The sequence below is a fragment of the Macaca nemestrina genome, chromosome 11 (genome assembly GCF_043159975.1).
Source record: "Macaca nemestrina isolate mMacNem1 chromosome 11, mMacNem.hap1, whole genome shotgun sequence".
Classification (NCBI taxonomy): domain Eukaryota; kingdom Metazoa; phylum Chordata; class Mammalia; order Primates; family Cercopithecidae; genus Macaca; species Macaca nemestrina.
In genome coordinates, this window is record NC_092135.1 from 63,262,091 (window position 1) to 63,281,660 (window position 19,570).

The 19,570-nt window shown below is 37.7% G+C and overlaps 1 protein-coding gene across 4 annotated transcripts in view; it reads left to right on the plus strand.

Moving 5' to 3' along the window:
* LOC105483315 (sodium voltage-gated channel alpha subunit 2) overlaps positions 1 to 19,570 on the plus strand; it is a 163,579-nt gene that overhangs the window by 103,710 nt on the left and 40,299 nt on the right. For all 4 annotated transcript variants that reach the window (XM_071072873.1, XM_071072871.1, XM_071072874.1 and 1 more), the window contains exons 15-16: positions 9,443 to 9,616; positions 11,910 to 12,266. In XM_071072873.1, coding sequence (XP_070928974.1) covers positions 9,443 to 9,616; positions 11,910 to 12,266 — 531 coding nt within the window. The remainder of the gene's footprint in view (positions 1 to 9,442; positions 9,617 to 11,909; positions 12,267 to 19,570) is intronic.

Genomic DNA, 19,570 nt, shown 5'->3' on the forward strand with positions numbered 1-19,570 from the left:
ATTCAACCTTGCATTGGAAGTTTTACCAACTGAAGTAAAGGGGAAAAAAACACAAATAAAATGTGTAAATATTGAAATGTGGTAGAAGTGTCTATTTCATCAACATGATCATATTGTAGACAATCCTAATAAATCTTTGCAACAGTGATTAGAAATAAACAATGATTTTAAATATTTTATTTGCCATAATAGCAAAAAACACAAAGAATATAGTAATAAATTTAACAAATCATTTCAAGACACCTACACTAAAAACATTGAAACATGGCTGAGAATAACTACAGAAGATTTAAACAAATGGAAATATATATGCCATGTTCATGCAATAGAAGATTCAATATTATTAAGAAATTAATTCTTCCCAAATGTATCTGTCAATTCAACCCAATCCCAGTAAAAATGTCACAGATTTTCTTTGTAGAAATTGCTGAACTGACTTTCTATGCATACACACAGTGCTTAAAATTGCCAAAATAATACTGATAAAAGAATAATGAAAACATTAACATACCTGCCTTCAAGGCTTGTTATAAAGCTGTACTAATCAGGAATCTACAGTATTGGCATAAACAAAGATATCAATGGAACATAATGCTGAGTTCATAAATAGATCCAAACTATATGTCAATGGATTTTTTGACAAAGACACTACAGAAAGGAAATAGAAGAAAGAAAGTATTTTCACCAAAATATCAGGAACACTTAAATAAATGTACGGAAAATAAATGAACCTCCCCGTTCAATCTTATGCCACATGCCAGAATCAATATGGATTGTAGACTAAGCAAAAAAGCTAAAACAGATTGGGAGGTTCCAAGATGGCCAAATAGGAACAGCTCCAGTCTGCAGCTCCCAGCGTGAGTGACGCAGAAGATGGGTGTTTCTGCATTTCCAACTGAGGTACCAGGTTCATCTCACTGGGGCTTGTCAGACAGTGGGTGCAGCCCACGGAGCAGGGTGGGGCATTGCCTCACCTGGGAAGCATAAGGGGTTGGGGAATTCCCTTTCTTAGCAAAGGGAAACCATGACAGACGGTACCTGGAAAATCAGGACACTCCCACCCTAATAATGCGCTTTCCAATGGCCTTAGCAAATGGCACACCGGGAGATTATATTCTGCACCTGGCTCAGAGGGTCCCAAGCCCATGGAGCCTCCCTTACTGCTAGCACAGCAGTAGGAGATGAAACTGTAAGGCTACAGTGAGGCTGGGGGGAGGGGCGTCCACCATTGCTGAAGCTTGAGTAGGTAAAAAAAGTGGCCAGAAAGTGTGAACTGGGTGGAGCCCACCACAGCTCAAGGAGGCTGGCCTGCCTCTGTAGACTCTACCTCTGGGGGCAGGGTATAGCTGAACAAAAGGCAGCAGAAACTTCTGCAGACTTAAACATCCCTGTCTGACAGCTTTGAAGAGAGTAGTGGTTCTCCCAGCATGGAGTTTGAGATCTGAGAATGGACAGACTGCCTCCTCAAGTGGGTCCCTGACCCCTGAGTAGCCTAACTGGGAGACATTTCCCAGTAGGGGCTGACTGACACCTCATACAGCCAGGTGTCCCCCTGAGACGAAGGTTCCAGAGGAAGGATCAGACAGCAACATATGCCATTCTGCAATATTTGCTGTTCTGCAGCCTCCACTGGTGATACCCAGGCAAAGAGGGTCTGGAGTGGACCCCCAGCAAACTCCAACAGACCTGACACTGAAGGTTCTGACTGTTAGAAGGAAAACTAACAAACAGAAAGGACATCCACACCAAAACCCCATCTGTATGTCACCATCATCAAAGACCAAAGGTAGATAAAAACACAAAAATGGGGAGAAACCAGAGCAGAAAAGCTGAAAATTCTAAAAGTCAGAGTGCCTCTTCTCCTGCAAAGGAACGCAGCTCCTTGCCAGCAACAGAACAAAGCTGGACGAAGAATGACTTTGATGAGTTGAGAGAAGAAGACTTCAGACGATCGGTAACAACAAACTTCTCCAAGCTAAAGGAGGATGTTCGAACCCATTGCAAAGAAGCTAAAATCCTTGAAGAAAGATTAGACGAATGGCTAACTAGAATAAACAGTGTAGAGAAGTCCTTAAATGACCTGATGGAGCTGAAAACCATGGCACGAGAACTATGTGACGAATGCACAAGCTTCAGTAGCCAACTCAATCAACTGGAAGAAAAGGTATCAGTGATTGAAGATCAAATGAATGAAATGAAGTGAGATGAGAAGTTTAGAGAAAAAAGAGTAAAAAGAAATGAACAAAGCCTCCAAGAAATATGGGACTATGTGAAAAGACCAAATCTACGTCTGATTGGTGTACCTGAAAGTGATGGGGAGAATGGAACCAAGTGGGAAAACACTCTTCAGGATTATTATCCAGGAAACTTCCCCAACCTAGAGAGGAAGACCAACATTCAAATTTGGGAAATACAGAGAATACCACAAAGATACTCCTCGAGAACAGCAACTCCAGGACACATAATTGTCAAATTCACCGAAGCTGAAATGAAAGATAAATGTTAAGGGCAGTCAGAGAGAAAGGACAGATTACCCACAAAGGGAAGTCCATCAGACTAACAGCGGATCTCTTGGCAGAGACTCTACAAGCCAGAAGAGAGTGGGGGCCAACATTAAACATTCTTAAAGAAAATAATTTTCAACCCAGAATTTCATATCCAGCCAAACTAAGTTTCATAAGTGAAGGAGAAATAAAATCCTTCACAGACAAGCAAATGCTGGGAGATTTTGTAACCACCAGCCCTGCTCTACAAGAGCTCCTGAAGGAAGCTCTAAACATGGAAAGAAACAACCAGTACTAGCCACTGCAAAAACATGCCAAAATGAAAAGACCGTCAATGCTAGGGAGAAATTGCATCAACTAACGAGCAAAATAACCAGCTAACATCATGATGACAGGATCAAGTTCACACATAACAATATTAACCTTAAATGTAAATGGGCTAAATGCTCCAATTAAAAGACATAGACTGGCAAATTGGATAAAGAGTCAAGACTCATCAGTGTGCTGTATTCAGAAGACCCATCTCATGTGCAGAGACACACATAGGCTCAAAATAAAGGGATGGAGGAAGATCTACCAAGCAAATGGAAAACAAAAAAATGTAGGGGTTGCAATCCTAGTCTGATAAAACAGAACTTCAGCCAACAAAGATCAAAAGAGATGAAGAAGGCCATTACATAATGGTAAAGGGATCAATTCAACAAGAAGAGCTAACTGTCTTAAATATACATGCACCCAATACAGGAGCACCCAGATACATAAAGCAAATCCTTAGAGACCTACAAAGAATCTTAGGGACCCACACAACAATAATGGGAGACTTTAACACCCCACTGTCAACATTAGACAGATCAACGAGACAGAAAGTTAACAAGGATATCCAGGAATTGAACTCAGCTCTGCACCAAGCAGACCTAATAGACATCTACAGAACCCTCCACCCCAAATCAACAGAATATACATTCTTCTCAGCACCACATCACACTTATTCCAAAATTGACCACATAGTTGGAAGTAAAGTACTCCTCAGCAAACATAGAAACAGAAATTATAACAAACTCTCTCTCAGACCACAGCACACTCAAACTAGAACTCAGGATTAAGAAATTCACTCAAAACCACTCAACTACATGGAAACTGAACAACCTGCTCCTGAATGACTACTGGGTGCATAACAAAATGAAGGCTGAAATAAAGATGTTGTTTGAAACCAGGGAGAACAAAGACACAACATACCAGAATCTCTGGGACACATTTAAAGCAGTGTGTGGAGGGAAATTTATAGCACTAAATGCCCACAAGAGAAAGCAGGAAAGGTCTAAAATTGACACCATAACATCACAATTAAAAGAACTAGAGAAGCAAGAGCAAACATACATTCAAAAGCAAGCAGGAGGCAAGAAATAACTAAGATCAGAGCAGAACTGAAGGACATAGAGACATAAAAAACCCTTCAAAAAATCAATGAATCCAGGAGCTAGTTTTTTGAAAACATCAACAAAATTGATAGACCACTAGGAAGATTAATAAAGAAAAGAGAGAAGAATCAAATAGGCACAACAAAAAATGATAAAGGGGATATCACCTCTGATCTCACAGAAATGCAAACTACCATCAGAGAATACTATAAACACCTCTATGCAAATAAACTAGAAAATCGAGAAGAAATGGATAAACTGCTAGACACATACACCTTCCCAAGACTAAACCAGGAAGAAGTTGAATCCCTGAATAGATCAATAACAGGCTCTGAAATTGAGGCAATAATTAATAGCCTACCAACCAAAAAAAGTCCAGGACCAGACGGATTCACAGCTGAATTCTACCAGAAGTACAAAGAGCAGCTGATACCGCTGCTTCTGAAACTATTCCAATCAATAAAAAAGAGGGAATCCTCCCTAATTCGTTTAATGAGGCCAACATCATCCTGATACCAAAGCCTGGCAGAGACACAACAAAAAAAGAGAATTTTAGACCAATATCCCTGATGAACATTGATGCAAAAATCCTCAGTAAAATACTGGCAAACCGAATCCAGCAGCATATCAAAAAGCTTATTCACCACGATCAAGTTCATCCCTGGGATGCAAAGCTGGTTCAACATACGCAAATCAATAAACGTAATCCAGCATATAAACAGAATCAAAGACAAAAACTACATGATTATCTCAATAGATGCAGAAAAGGCCTTCAATAAAATTCAACAGCCCTTCATGCAAAAAATTCTCAATAAAGTAGGGATTGATGGGACTTATCTCAAAACAAGAACTATTTATGACAAATCCACAGCCAATATCATACCGAATGGGCAAAAACTGGAAGCATTCCCTTTGAAAACTGGCACAAAACAGGGATGTCCTCTCTCACCACTCCTATTCAACATAGTGTTGGAAATTCTGGCCAGAGCAGTCAGGCAGGAGAAAGAAATAAAGGGTATTCAATTAGGAAAAGAGGAAGTCAAATTGTCCCTGTTTGCAGATGACAAGATTGTATATTTAGAAAATCCCATCGTCTCAGCCCAAAATCTCCTTAAGCTGATAAGGAACTTCAACCAAGTCTCAGGATACAAAATCAATGTGCAAAAATCACAAGTATTCCTATACACCAATAACAGACAAACAGAGAGCCAAATCATGAGTGAACTCCCATTCACAATTGCTTCAAAGAGAATAAAATACCTAGGAATCCAATTTACAAGGGATGTGAAGGACCTCTTCAAGGAGAACTACAAACCACTGCTAAGCAAAATAAAAGAGGACACAAACAAATGGAAGAACATTCCATGCTCATGGATAGGAAGAATCAATATTGTGAAAATGGTCATACTGCCCAAGGTAATTTATAGATTCAATGCCATTACCATCAAGCTACCAATGACTTTCCTCACAGAATTGGAAAAAACTACTTTAAAGTTCATATGGAACCAAAAAAGAGCCCACATTGCCAAGACAATCCTAAGCCAAAAGAACAAAGCTGGAGGCATCATGCTACCTGACTTCAAACTATACTACAAGGCTACAGTAACTAAAACAGCATGGTACTGGTACCAAAACAGAGATATAGACCAATGGAACAGAATAGAATCCTTGGAAATAATACCACACATCTACAACCATCTGATCTTTGACAAACAAGAAATGGGGAAAGGATTCCCTATTTAATAAATGGTGATGGGAAAACTGGCTGACCATAAGTAGAAAGCTGAATCTGGATCCTTTCCTTACACCTTATACAAAAAGTAATTCAAGATGGATTAGAGACTTAAATGTTAGACCTAAAACCATAAAAACCCTGGAAGGAAACCTAGGCAATACCATTTAGGAAATAGGTGTGGGCAAGGACTTCATAATTGAAACACCAAAAGCAATGGCAACAAAAGCCAAAATTGACAAATGGGATCTAATTAAACTAAAGAGCTTCTGCACAGCAAAAGAAACTACCATCAGAGTGAACAGGCAACCTACAGAATGGGAGAAAAGTTTTGCAATCTACCCATCTGACAAAGAGCTAATATGCAGAACCTACAAAGAACTTAAAGAAATTTACAAGAAAAAATCAAACCCCATCAAAAAGTGGGCAAAGGATATGAACAGACAGTTCTCAAAAGAAGACATTTATGCAGCCAACAGACACGAAAAAATGCTCATCATCACTGGTCATCAGAGAAATGCAAATCAAAACCACAATGAGATAGCATTTCACACCAGTTAGAATGGCAATCATTTAAAAGTCAGGAAACAACAGGTGCTGGAGAGTATGTGGAGAAATAGGAACGCTTTTACACTGTTGGTGGGAATGTAAACTAGTTCAACCATTGTGGGAGACAGTGTGGCAATTCCTCAAGGATCTAGAACTAGAAATACCATTTGACCCAGCCATCCCATTACTGGGCATATTACGCAAAGGATTAAAAATCATGCTGGTATAAAGACACATGCACATGTATGTTTATTGCAGCACCATTCACAATAGCAAAGACTTGGAACCAAATGTCCATCAATGACAGACTGGATTAAGAAAATGTGGCACATGGCCGGGCGCGGTGGCTCAAGTCTGTAATCCCAGCACTTTGGGAGGTCGAGACAGGCAGATCACAAGGTCAGGAGATCGAGACCATCCTGGCTAACACGGTGAAACCCCGTCTCTACTAAAAAATACAAAAAACTAGCCGGGCGAGGTGGCAGGCGCCTGTAGTCCCAGCTACTCGGGAGGCTGAGGCAGGAGAATGGCATGAACCCGAGAGGAGGAGCTTGCAGTGAGCTGAGATCTGGCCACTGCACTCCAGCCTGGGTGACAGAGCAAGACTCAGTCTCAAAAAAAAAAAAAAAAAAAAAAAAAAAAAGAAAACGTGGCACATATACACCATGGAATACTATGCAACTATAAAAAAGGATGAGTTCATGTCTTTTGTAGGGACACGTATGAAGCTGGAAACTATCATTCTAAGCAAACTATCAGAAGGACAGAAAACTAAACACTGCATGTTCTCACTCATAGGTGGGAATTGAACAATGAGAACACTCGGACACAGGGTGGGGAACATCACACACTGGGGCCTGTCATGGGGTGGGGGGAGGGGGGATGGATAGCATTAGGTGATATACCTACTATAAATGACGAGTTAATGGGTGCAGCACACCAACATGGCACATGTATACATATGTAGCAAACCTGCACGTTGTGCACACATACCCTAGAACTTAAAGAATAATAATAATAATAAATAAAAATAAAAAAGCTAAAACAATAAAACATCTGAAATAAAACACGGGAGAACATCTTTGAGACCTTGGGGTAGGCAAAAATTTCTTGGGAAAGAGACAAAAAGTGTTATACATTACTTAAATGTCCATGAAATTTCAAACGATGGAGCCCTACTCAGTGAAAAAGAAAAAAGTCTAGTAATATACACATGGGTGAGTTTCAATTTGAAGTATTCAAGAGATGTTTGGAAAAGTCACTAAGACTGTCAGGTCTCTGAGGTGGCCACCTAGGTAAAGAGAGATTCCATTTACTGAGTTAGCAAATATCAGAAGAGAAGCAAAACCGTGGAGACAAAGCAGTAAGGTGAATTTTTGACCTGTTGAATTTGAGATGCCTGGAAGACAGTCTTTCGAATGTAGGTATTGAATAGGCAGGTGGGTATGTGTTTCTAGAGATTAGGAGGTATGCTTGAACAGAAAAATAGATTTTGAAATGTAAACTATTATAAAAATGTAACTTGTTATAAAAGGAAAATTAAAGTAAGTGGGGTCTAGACAGAGAGAATTCTGAATAAATCCAGTATCGAATGATTTGTTAGAGGAAGAAAATCAGGTGAGTAGCATCCAGGGAGGTGTGGATCACAGGAGCCAAGGACAGAAAATATTTCAGTGAAGAAGGAACCAAAAACAATGCCCAAAACTTCTAAAAGGGCAAGCGAGCAAGATAATTGTTTAAAATTTTTCATTTGGATTTATTAGTGATGTCAGTCTTGTTGGTGAAGTTTGTTAAAGCCATTTGGTGGATCGTGGAGTAAGTTAAAGAAGTGGAACTAGCAAGTGCAGACAAGTATGCAATCTTTGAAAGAAATCTGGCCATAAGGAAAGGATAGATGGTGGCAGATGGAAGGGGAAATAGAGTGCAAGGAGAGATTCTCTGATGACAGTGGTGATATTTTTAAGGAAGAGAAGGACTCGGTGTCTGTTACTTTCTATAAAAAAATAAAAATAAAAAATAAAAAAACCCAAAACTCAAAAAACAAAACAAAACAAAAAAAACAGGAAGTAGCTAGTAGTAGAAAAGTTGGTTAACTGAGAATGAATTCCTTGCAAAGTCCAAAGGAAAACACATAACACAATTTGAGAGATTAGCTCAAAACAGGGGCACTTCTTTCATTTTAACAAGAAGAGAAAGGCAAAGCACAGTTATGGTTGTAAATAGTCTGGTAGATAAAGGGAAACATAAAGTTCAGGCTGGCTGATTTTCATCACTTCTAAGAAGCTGAAGTACTGAGACTATGCTTCTCAGATGGGAAGGCATAAGGAAAAATGGCTGAGGTTATGTGCAGAAGAGAGAGTTTGAAATAGTTGTAGATAATAGAAATGCAGAAAGGAAAATACTGCTTCCCTTTGGCCAGCAAAAGGACATTTTTTGTAAGAGTTCTTACTATCTGTAGAGCTAGCCATGAGCATGTTTATTACAGCTTACATGACATCTCCTTAGCACCAGTCTCACCTGCAGGGCCAGGGGAGGGGACCAATCCACTGGGCTTGGTGATGGAAGCCTGCACTGTCAGGTAATCATTTGGTAAGTTTTTGGAGAGCTAGAAAGATCAGAGACAGAGACAAACAATTGATCACAATGAGCAAGTTGCACCTTTCATATGAAAATAATATTAATTTTATTGACTTAATCTATGTACTCTTTATCATTTGATAAACATTATATATGGTGAACAATTATTGTTTTTTTTGTTTGTTTTTTTTTGTTTTGTTTTGTTTTGAGACGGAGTCTTGCTGTGTCGCCCAGGCTGGAGTGCAGTGGCCGGATCTCAGCTCATTGCAAGCTCCGCCTCCCGGGTTTTTACGCCATTCTCCTGCCTCAGCCTCCTGAGTAGCTGGGACTACAGGCGCCCACCACCTCGCCCGGCTAGTTTTTTGTATTTTTTAGTAGAGACGGGGTTTCACCGTGTTAGCCAGGATGGTCTCGAACTCCTGACGTCGTGATCCGCCCGTCTCGGCCTCCCAAAGTGCTGGGATTACAGGCTTGAGCCACCGCGCCCGGCCACAATTATTGATTTGAGTGCAAAGCATTTGTGGATACCAAGTTGTTGGACCTAAACCAATTTTTAAAAATCAGATTTTAATTTATATTTGTGGGGAGTAAATTAAGTTGCTCAATAATTATTTGTGTTTCAAGAGTATTTGCTCATATAATGAACTACACTTCTCATTTAGGTCTTCACGGGGATCTTCACAGCAGAAATGTTTCTGAAGATAATTGCCATGGATCCATATTATTACTTCCAAGAAGGCTGGAATATTTTTGATGGTTTTATTGTGAGCCTTAGTTTAATGGAACTTGGTCTGGCAAATGTGGAAGGATTGTCTGTTCTCCGATCATTCCGGCTGGTAAATTAACTGGGAGTGTTCATAAAATGTACTTTGTAACTAATTAGTCTTCATTCTCATCTAGTAATAATGGCAAGATTTCCCATCATTATAATATTATTTGAATACACTTCTAAAACAAATTGGATTGCCATACCACCAGATAGTAGTTGTTTCTTCATCATAGGTTTAATAAAGTTCACTTAAATGAATAGTCTACACTTCTCTTCTTAGTTATTGAATGGAAGACTAATAGAGAGGAGGAAAAAGGGAGTCACAGATAAACTCAAATCACAATTAAACAACACCATAGTCAAGTCTCAGTTATCTGAGGTTTGCGTAACTGTGTACAAAGCTTCCTTGGGACCTAGGATGAGCTCCCCTTTCTGCCAGAGACAAAGGAATTATGGAATTGTTCATTGCTCACCTTGTCCCTGTAGAGGAAAGAGTTAAGACAGGGGACAGTGTACAAAAGAGAAGGATAAGCAAACAGAGCTCCCCATATGACTGCTGCCACATCAGAAAATCACCAAATCTACTCTTTGAGAGAGTTAACTGTACTATATTTTGTTAATTTTAAAGAAAGTATCTTTCTTTGATCTTTTGTAAAAACTATTAGATTTTAAAATTCAGAGATAAAATATCACGTGACATATTTCCAGTGAAAGTTTGATATGTTTTATTATACTATTACTTTCAGTGGGCTCTAACTTTTGTGATTTATTTTCAAATAACACAGGCTGTACATGATTACTAAGGACATGTTCCTATTGATGATTTACCTTAATAGTGATTAGGCTGAAGCCTTTTTCATGAAATCTGTTTACAATTTCCCTTGCTGCTTTCAACGTTCAAATTTAAATTGTAATCCTTAGAACTATATTTCCTTCCCTAATCCTCAAAGGTAGTTATGAATCTAATTTGAAACTAGAAGGATGCAAAAAACAGAACAAAAATTTAAAATGATAAAACAAGTAATATGGGTAAGAACTTAAAAAAAGATTTAGTAAACTTTCATGAAAATGTGACGCAGTTAAGGGAAATAGGAAGCATAGTATCATTAGAATCTTACTTAGTGTGCCAGGCTCTTTTGCATAAATTATTCTCTGGAATAAATTAAATACTTTGGTGCATGTATTTACTCCTTTGGGTCACTCTGATGCCATTAAATAATGCACTATTCTCATCCTGACATTTACTGAAGCATCAGAAATAAAATGCTGCTACTGTTTAACCATAAATGGTACTTTAGTGAACTCTAAAGCTAATACAACCAATATGTCAAACACAATGAGAAAGACATTTACACACTACACTGAATTAAGCCTTTGAATACAAAAAGATTAAAAAGAAGCTTAGCTTTTTACTTAAGTTTAAATACTTTTGTATTTGAATATAATACATGTTTAAAATATAGCCTAAAGTTACAGCAAGCTAAAAATATAGCTAGATTAAACCAATCAAAAGACAAAGAAATTAGCTGATTTCTGCTTCTACTTTGTGTAACTTAAGTGTTGATATTATTTTCACTTGTGCATTTCAGCATGATATTTAAAGTACACTGAAAACTATATCTGCTTTGGCCTTTTAAAAATAATGAGAGTTTCTGGCCGGGCGCGGTGGCTCAAGCCTGTAATCCCAGCACTTTGGGAGGCCGAGACGGGTGGATCACGAGGTCAGGAGATCGAGACCATCCTGGCTAACAAGGTGAAACCCCGTCTCTACTAAAAAAAATACAAAAAGCTAGCCAGGCAAGGTGGTGGGCGCCTGTAGTCCCAGCTACTCGGGAGGCTGAGGCAGGAGAATGGCGTAAACCCAGGGGGCGGAGCTTGCAATGAGCTGAGATCCGGCCACTGCCCTCCAGACTGGGCGACAGAACGAGACTCCGTCTCAAAAAAACAAAACAAAACAAACAAACAAACAAAAAATAATGAGAGTTTCTACTTCTCTGAAACTGGATCTCTGCTAATTAACCACCATCAATCTTAAATATCTTAATTCCTTAAGGAGAAACAAAGGTGTATTTTACATATGCTTATGTAGGATACTTGAAAATTTGGTGTATCTTGTTAAACTGCCAATTTAAAAATATATATAATTTAATTATTTCATTTACAGTGTGGACCATTTCAAAATGAAAAAGAGAACCCTCTATGATAGCAAGTCACTGCTATAGTTGTTAGTAATCATTTGACAAATAAATAATTCATTACTCTATAATTGAGACAGTTACCTGTACATTTGCCCTGTTAATAAAATTACAGATATTTTTAGAAATGCAGGGCATTAATGCTGTTCTTGCTTTTATTTCCAGCTCCGAGTTTTCAAGTTGGCAAAGTCTTGGCCAACTCTAAATATGCTAATAAAGATCATTGGCAATTCTGTGGGGGCTCTAGGAAACCTCACCTTGGTGTTGGCCATCATCGTCTTCATTTTTGCTGTGGTCGGCATGCAGCTCTTTGGTAAGAGCTACAAAGAATGTGTCTGCAAGATTTCCAATGACTGTGAACTCCCACGCTGGCACATGCATGACTTCTTCCACTCCTTCCTGATCGTGTTCCGAGTGCTGTGTGGAGAGTGGATAGAGACCATGTGGGACTGTATGGAGGTCGCTGGCCAAACCATGTGCCTTACTGTCTTCATGATGGTCATGGTGATTGGAAATCTAGTGGTATGTAGCAAAAACATTTTCCTCATTTTCATTAAAAGATAATGTAACCATAAAAAAGTGTGTTCAACTGAAGAATATTTTGTATTTTTTAAATCAAGGCCATTTCCTATTGTCTATTACTCATGAGAGCCATGTATAGTTTAGACCATTGTAATCCACACAAACCCTTAAACTACCTTTTGAACCAGTTGTTCTTTCTCTCATTATCCTTCTTGCTACATGGAGAGAAACATTTCTGTTATTTATCTTTCAGTTCCTGTACTAAAGCATGGAAGTGTTACTTAGAACACTCATTTTATTTATAAGTACTAGCAATAACACGTGAAAATGTTTCAGATTTGGTTTTCTACAAATTTAAAAATTAGTAACAATCTCAGTTTATTAAAAGCTCATGGGGTTTTTGGTGCCTAGAAACTATAGTATGAGCAAGTAACATTGACTCAAAAACATTACTTGTCATTTCTGCATAAAATTAACCATGCCCAACACCATATATATTTAGGATAGTTAGCTCTTCCTGTTGCATTGATCCCTTTACCATTATGTAATGTCTTTGTCTTTTTTTAATCTTTGTTGGTTTAAACTCTGTTTTATCAAAGATTAGGATTGCAAACCCTGCTTTTTTTTTTTTTTACTTTCCATTTGCTTGGTAAATATTCCTCCATCCCTTTATTTTGCGCCTATGTGTGTCTTTGCATGTGAGATGGGTTAAAGCACATCTATGGGTTTTGACTCTTTATCCAATTTGCCAGTCTGTGTCTTTTAATTGGGGCATTTAGCCCATTTACACTTAAGGTTAATATTGTAATGTGTGAATTTGACCCGGTCATTATGATGCTAGCTGGTTATTTTGCTCATTAGTTGCTGTGGTTTCTTTATAGTGTTGATGATCTTAACAATTTGGTATGTTTTTGCAGTGGCCAGTCCTGGTTTTTCCTTTCCATGGTTAGTGCTTCCTTCAAGAGCTCTTATAAGGCAGGCCTGGTGGTGGCAAACTCTCTCAGCATTTGCTTGTCTGTAAATGATTTTATTTCTCCTTTATTTATGAAGCTTAGTTTGGCTGGATGTGAAATTCTGGGTTGAAAATTATTTTCTTTAAGAATGTTTAATATTGGCCCCAACTCTCTTCTGGCTTGTAGAGTTTCTGCCTAGATCCACTGCTAGTCTGGTGGGCTTCCCTTTGTGGGTAACCTGACTTTTCTCTCTGGCTGCCCTTAACATTTTTTCCTTCATTTCAACCTTGATGAATCTGACAATTACATGTCTTGGGGTTGCTTTTCTTAAGGATTATCTTTGTGGTGTTCTCTGTATTTCCTGAATTTGAATGTTGGCCTGTCTTGCTAGGTTGGGGAAGTTCTCCTGGATAATATCCTGGAGAGTGTATTCCAACTTGGTTCCATTCTCCCCATCACTTTCAGGTACACCAATCAAGCTTAGGTTTGGTCTTTTCACATAGTCCCTTATTTCTTGGAGACTTTGTTCCTTTTCATTCTTTTTTCTTTTATCTTGTCTTCATGCGTTACAAAAATTAGCTCAAGATGGATTAAAGACTTAAATGTTAGACCTAGAAGAAAACCTAGGCAATACCATTCAGGACATAAGCATGGGCAAAGACTTCATGACTAAAACACCAAAAGCAATAGCAACAAAAGCCAAAATTGACAAATGGGATCTAATTAAACTAAAGAGCTTCTGCATAGCAAAAGAAACTATCAACAGACTGAACAGGCAACCTACAGAATGGGAGAAAATTTTTGCAATCTATTCATCTGATATCCAGAATCTACAAGGAACTTAAGTTTACAAGAAAAAAACAACCCCATCAAAAAGTCGGCAATGGATATGAACAGACACTTCTCAGAAGAAGACATTTATGTGGCAAAAAAAATACGAAAAAAAGCTCATCATCACTGATCATTAGAGAAATGCAAATCAAAACCACAATGAGATACCATCTCATGCCAGTTAGAATGGTGATCATTAAAAAGTCAAGAAACAACAGATGCTGGGGAGATTGTGGAGAAATAGGAACACTTTAACAGTGTTGGTGGGAGTGTAAATTAGTTCAACCATTGTGGAAGACAGTGTGGCAATTCCTCAAGGATCTAGAACCAGAAATATCATTTGATCCAGGAATCTCATTACTGGGTATACACCCTAAGGATTATAAATCATTCTACTATAAAGATGCATGCACATGTATGCTTATTGCAGCACTATTCATGATAGCAAAGATTTGGAACCAACCCAAATGCCCATCAATGATAGACTGGATAAACAAAATGTGACACATACACACCATGAAATACTATGCAGCCATAAAGAAGAATGAGTTCATGTCCTTTGCAGGGACATGGATAAAGCTGAAAACCATCATTCTCAGCAAACTAACACAGGAACAGAACCAAACACCATACGTTCTCACTCATAAGTGGTTGAACTCTCACTCATAAGAGGTTCAACTCATAACCTGGACACAGGGAGGAGAACATCACACACTGAGACCTGTCGGGGGTTGGGGGGCTAGGGGAGGGAGAGCATTAGGAGAAATACCTAATGGAAATTACAGGTTGATGGGTGCAGCAAACCACCATGGCAAGTGTGTACGTATGTAACAAATCCGCATGTTCTGCACATGTATCCCAGAACTTAAAGTATAATAATAATTTTAAAAAAATTAACCATGCCCAACACCAGTGTCCTGAATCGTGAAGGCATGGAGAAGATGAGAAGGCATGGGAAGATAAATATAACAAAGTGATATAGCATGTACTCAAATAGAATTAAAAATAGGAAGTAACTAATATGTGTTAAAAAATATGAAAACAAAGTGCTATATGCCAAGTTTACAAAATGGGAACCTTGCTTTACAATAGGAAGGTTGATCAGGGAAGTCTTTGTCAAAGAGTTTGGACCTAAAATATATTTAACTGAGATGTAAAATTTAGCTTGGTAGGAAGAAAGATCATCCCAAACAAGGAAACAAGGTACCTGGTGACTGCGGACAGAGGACAGGAGACTCTGAAAAGTATCAGGCTCTTATGCTTTAAATATGAAGTAATTACACTGAATTGCTTAATTAGAACCCAAACTAATGGAATAGAAAAATGACTACTACAACAAGTAATTTAATGTATATACTGTTGCCAGGCTCAGTGGCTCATGCCTGTAATCCCAGCACTTTGGGAGACTGAAGTGGGCAGTTCACTTGAGGACAGGAGTTCGAGACCAGCCTGACCAACATGGCAAAACCCCGTCTCTACTAGAAATACAAAAATTAGCCAGGTGTGATGATGCACACCTGTAATCCCAGCTACTTGGGAAGCTGAGGCACGAGAATTACTTGAGCCTGAGAGGCAGAGTTTGCAGTGAGCCGAGATTGTGCCACCGTATTCCAACCTGGGTGAAAGAGCGAGACTTTGTTGCAAAAAAAAAAAAAAAAAAAAAAAAGAAAAAGAAAAAAAGCATATACTCTTTAGACATGATTTCCTTTCATATAAAAGTAACCTCAAGTCCCCAAAGATAGAGAAAGGGCAAGGGAAAAAGGCAAAGTATTATTTTATTTTTATTCATTACCAGATTTCAGCCTCTGCAGCATTACTTTTGATGATTCTGATCTACTTTCAAAGTAACAAGAAACATGAACAGTGTACAATCTAGAATTATAAACAGTGACTTAAAACAATAAACACTGATTATTTCACCGTTTCTGTGGGTCAGGATTTTGGGAATAAGTTAGCTGAGTGGTTCTGGTTCAGGGTCAATCACAAAGTTGCTGTCAAGATGTTAGCTGAGGTTACAGTTTTCTTGACTGGGGCTGGAGGATTAGCTTCTAAGGCGGCTCAATCTCATGGTTATTGGAAGGAGGTTTCAGTTCCTTTTTGGCGATTAGTTGAAGGTCTGATTTTTTCTCTACAGGACCTTTCCCATATGATTGTTGAGTATGCTTATGATATGGCAGGTGGCTTCTTCCAGGGAAGGTGATGTAAGAGAGAAGGCAAGGAGAAAATCCTCTTTATATTCTACTCTTGAAAGTCACCCTTCACCACTTCTCCAATATTGTATTCATTAGAAGCTAGTCACTAAGAAGAGCTCAAGCTACTATAATCCCCAAGCAACTTTAAAATGTTCGCTTTCAGAAAAGTGTAAGATCACATAGAACAGAAAGTGTCATAGGGTTACATAGAACAGAAACAAAGAAAAGATAATATAATTATGTTATAGATTTGATTTCATTTTCTCTGTAGGTATATTTGGTATATGTTGGAAGAAGAAAAGAAAAGGCAGAGAAAATAATCCTTTATGACAACAATAATTGATCAGACAGCAATGGGGAATTCAGAAAGAAAGTTTGGGACCAGATTGGGTAGAATTTAATTTATGAAAAGGCTGACTGTGCATAATAAAATGTATTTTCCTTTAGGCAATTCAAAGCTACAGATGGTTTTTTATCAAGAAAGTGACAATGAACCAGTGATATTTTTTTGGAAATGTATATAGCAGGAGAATGCAGAGTAGTTTTAAAAGAGGATAAAACTCAGCCTACCACATGTCGTCTATTAGTTTACTGAAATTAACATACCTCTCTAATGTATAATTGTACAGAGAATTCAAGTTGAAAAGAGAATTTCAGGAAATATCAAGTATCTATACTTATGGATGAAATCAGTATTAATTTAGATTGTGATATGTGCATAAAAAGATATCATTTATAAAAGAATCATTTCCATCTACTGGTGTAAATTTAATTTTTGTTCTTTTAAGAGAGAAAAATTTTCTTTTTGACTGTCAGTTAAAACAATTTCTTCATCTTGTGATAACCTAGATATGTTTCTGGAGTAGCTGAGGTAGTAATATCTATCATGTTTACCACCATTAAGGAAATATGCTTATATAACATTTGCTTAAGACTGAATCAACTTGATGTATTCACTCCTTACTACAATTCTTCCTTCCTATTCTCACTGGAAAAAGGGGAAAGGTATCCCAAAGGCAAGCTGGCATACCTTCATCTTAACACACGTGAACTATCAGATGGGGCTCCACCCAGATAGAAGTGGTAGTCACAGTACATGTGACTGCCAGTCTAGTCTACAGACAAGACAGAGCTGGGACCACTAACTACTGGTTCCCAGACCAGGATTTTTATGAACCATTCTTAGTTTCCAGACATGATGGCGAGAGACCCTTCAAAGGTTGAAGATAGGTGCTGCAGAAAGAGAATGTGACTTTCTGAAAACTGATAGTTCTAGAAGTAGAAAATAAAACCTCTGTCCCTAAGAGAAGGTGAGATAATAGCACACAGGAGGGGTGTGAAGGTTTTGGCTTCCTCTCACGAGTTGGGAATCAGGATGGAGAAACAATTAAAATATGTAATAGATTTCAGTTTTGAATTCAAAATGGTAATTTTGGTAACATTTCCATTCCAAGAGGCTAATTTGAGACACATGAAAGAGTTGATTTCATTTAGTGAGCTAGCACATTTGTGAAACAGGATTCAGGATTTCCGTCCCCGAGTGAGTTTGCTGAACTCTGTTTTCTTAAATTGTCATGGATCACACCAAACACCTGTGCCAGTTGTTATGCACATACCCTTCAGTAACAAAGGAAGTCTAGAAAAAGAGATTAACTTGACTCACACAAACATTCTAGGAAAATAAAGTAAATAGAAAGATAGTGCTGTGGAGGATAAGTTGGATAATAGTAACAGTGATAACAGCTAAACTTTCTCAAAGGTTCACTATGTGCCAGGAACTGCGCTGAATGCCACATGAATTCTATCATTGAATCCTTACAACAACCTTGTAAGCTGGGCACTAGAAAAAAGATTACATTTATTTTATAGATGAGGATACTGAGATTGAGATTGGTTATGCTACTTAGTAGGTAACAGAAAATAGATTCTTACATAGCACTCGAATTCTAAAATATGTGCTCCTCTATGTCAAGTAATCTGTAGAACTAAGATAAACATGTGATGAAAGTTAGTGTCTAGTGGGTATTAATAAACACAGTTTCAACACTGTGTCACCATGTGCAGATTGGCTGCTTTTAAAAAAAACAGTTGATAGAAAAATGAGAATATAGCAAGAGTGTAGAATCCTTTTTATTGAAGTTTTACTTAAAAAGTTTCGTAAGATTCTACTTTTATACTACAGGTTGAGCATCCCTAATCGGAAAATTTGAAATCCAAAATGCTCCAAAGTTCAAAGCTTTTGAGCACCAACATGATATTACAAGAGGAAAATTCTACACCTGGCCTCTTGTGATGAATCGCAGTTAAACCACAGTCAAAATGTTGTTTCCTGAACAAAATTATTAAAAATATTATATAAAATTACCTTCAGGCTATGTGCATAAGATGTGTACAAAACTTAAATGAATTTTATGTTTACACATGTGTCTCATTCTCAAGATATGTCATTATGTACACGCAAATATTTTAAAATTTAAAATCCAAAACACTTCTGGTCCCGAGCATTTCAAATAAGGGATATGCAACTTGTATTTACTTTGTGCATTTGCCCCCCTTTACTGCTATATCCTTCTTTTGTTCTGTATGTTCTGTATGCTTAAATATCAGGGATTCATTGATATTATCAATAAAATCCAGAAAAAATATTCTATGACTCAGTCTTGTATCCCTGAGAAAGTCTGATTTCTTCGTAAGTTCTCTTGTTTTTTTTTTTTTTTCCACAGTAGTGGGTTTAATGTCACGAATCTTTTCACTCATTCATACTGGTGAAGCCTATTTTTAAAGACCCAATTTGCAAACTGATTATTGTCCTTATTCATGGCAATACTTCAACTCCACAATCTTTAATTCAACAATAACATCATAATTATTGTATAATAACCATTTTATAGTAGTTCCTACTATTGTATAATTATAGTAGCCATAATTGTCTTAATAAAAATTGGGACTTTTCATCCAGCAATAAATACATTTTTGTCTGATTTGTCCAGTTATCTAGGTACAGAAAATGGTACAAAGGCACAAAAATAAAATCATATTTAAATATATTGGGATAATTGTTGATTTTAGGAATAAATTATCAGTGTTTCAGGAAATCCAAATTACATAGTCAAAATAACGTCTGTATTAGGCCATTCTTGCATTGCTACAGATAAATACCTGAGACTGGGTAATTTATAAAGAAAAAAGATTTAATTAGCTCATGGTTCTGCAGGGAGCATGTTACTGGCCCCTGCTTGGCTTCTGGTGAAGTCTCACAGAGTTTTCAATCATGTCAGAAGGCAAATTGGAGCAGGCATTTCACATGATGAAAGCAGGAACAAGCAAG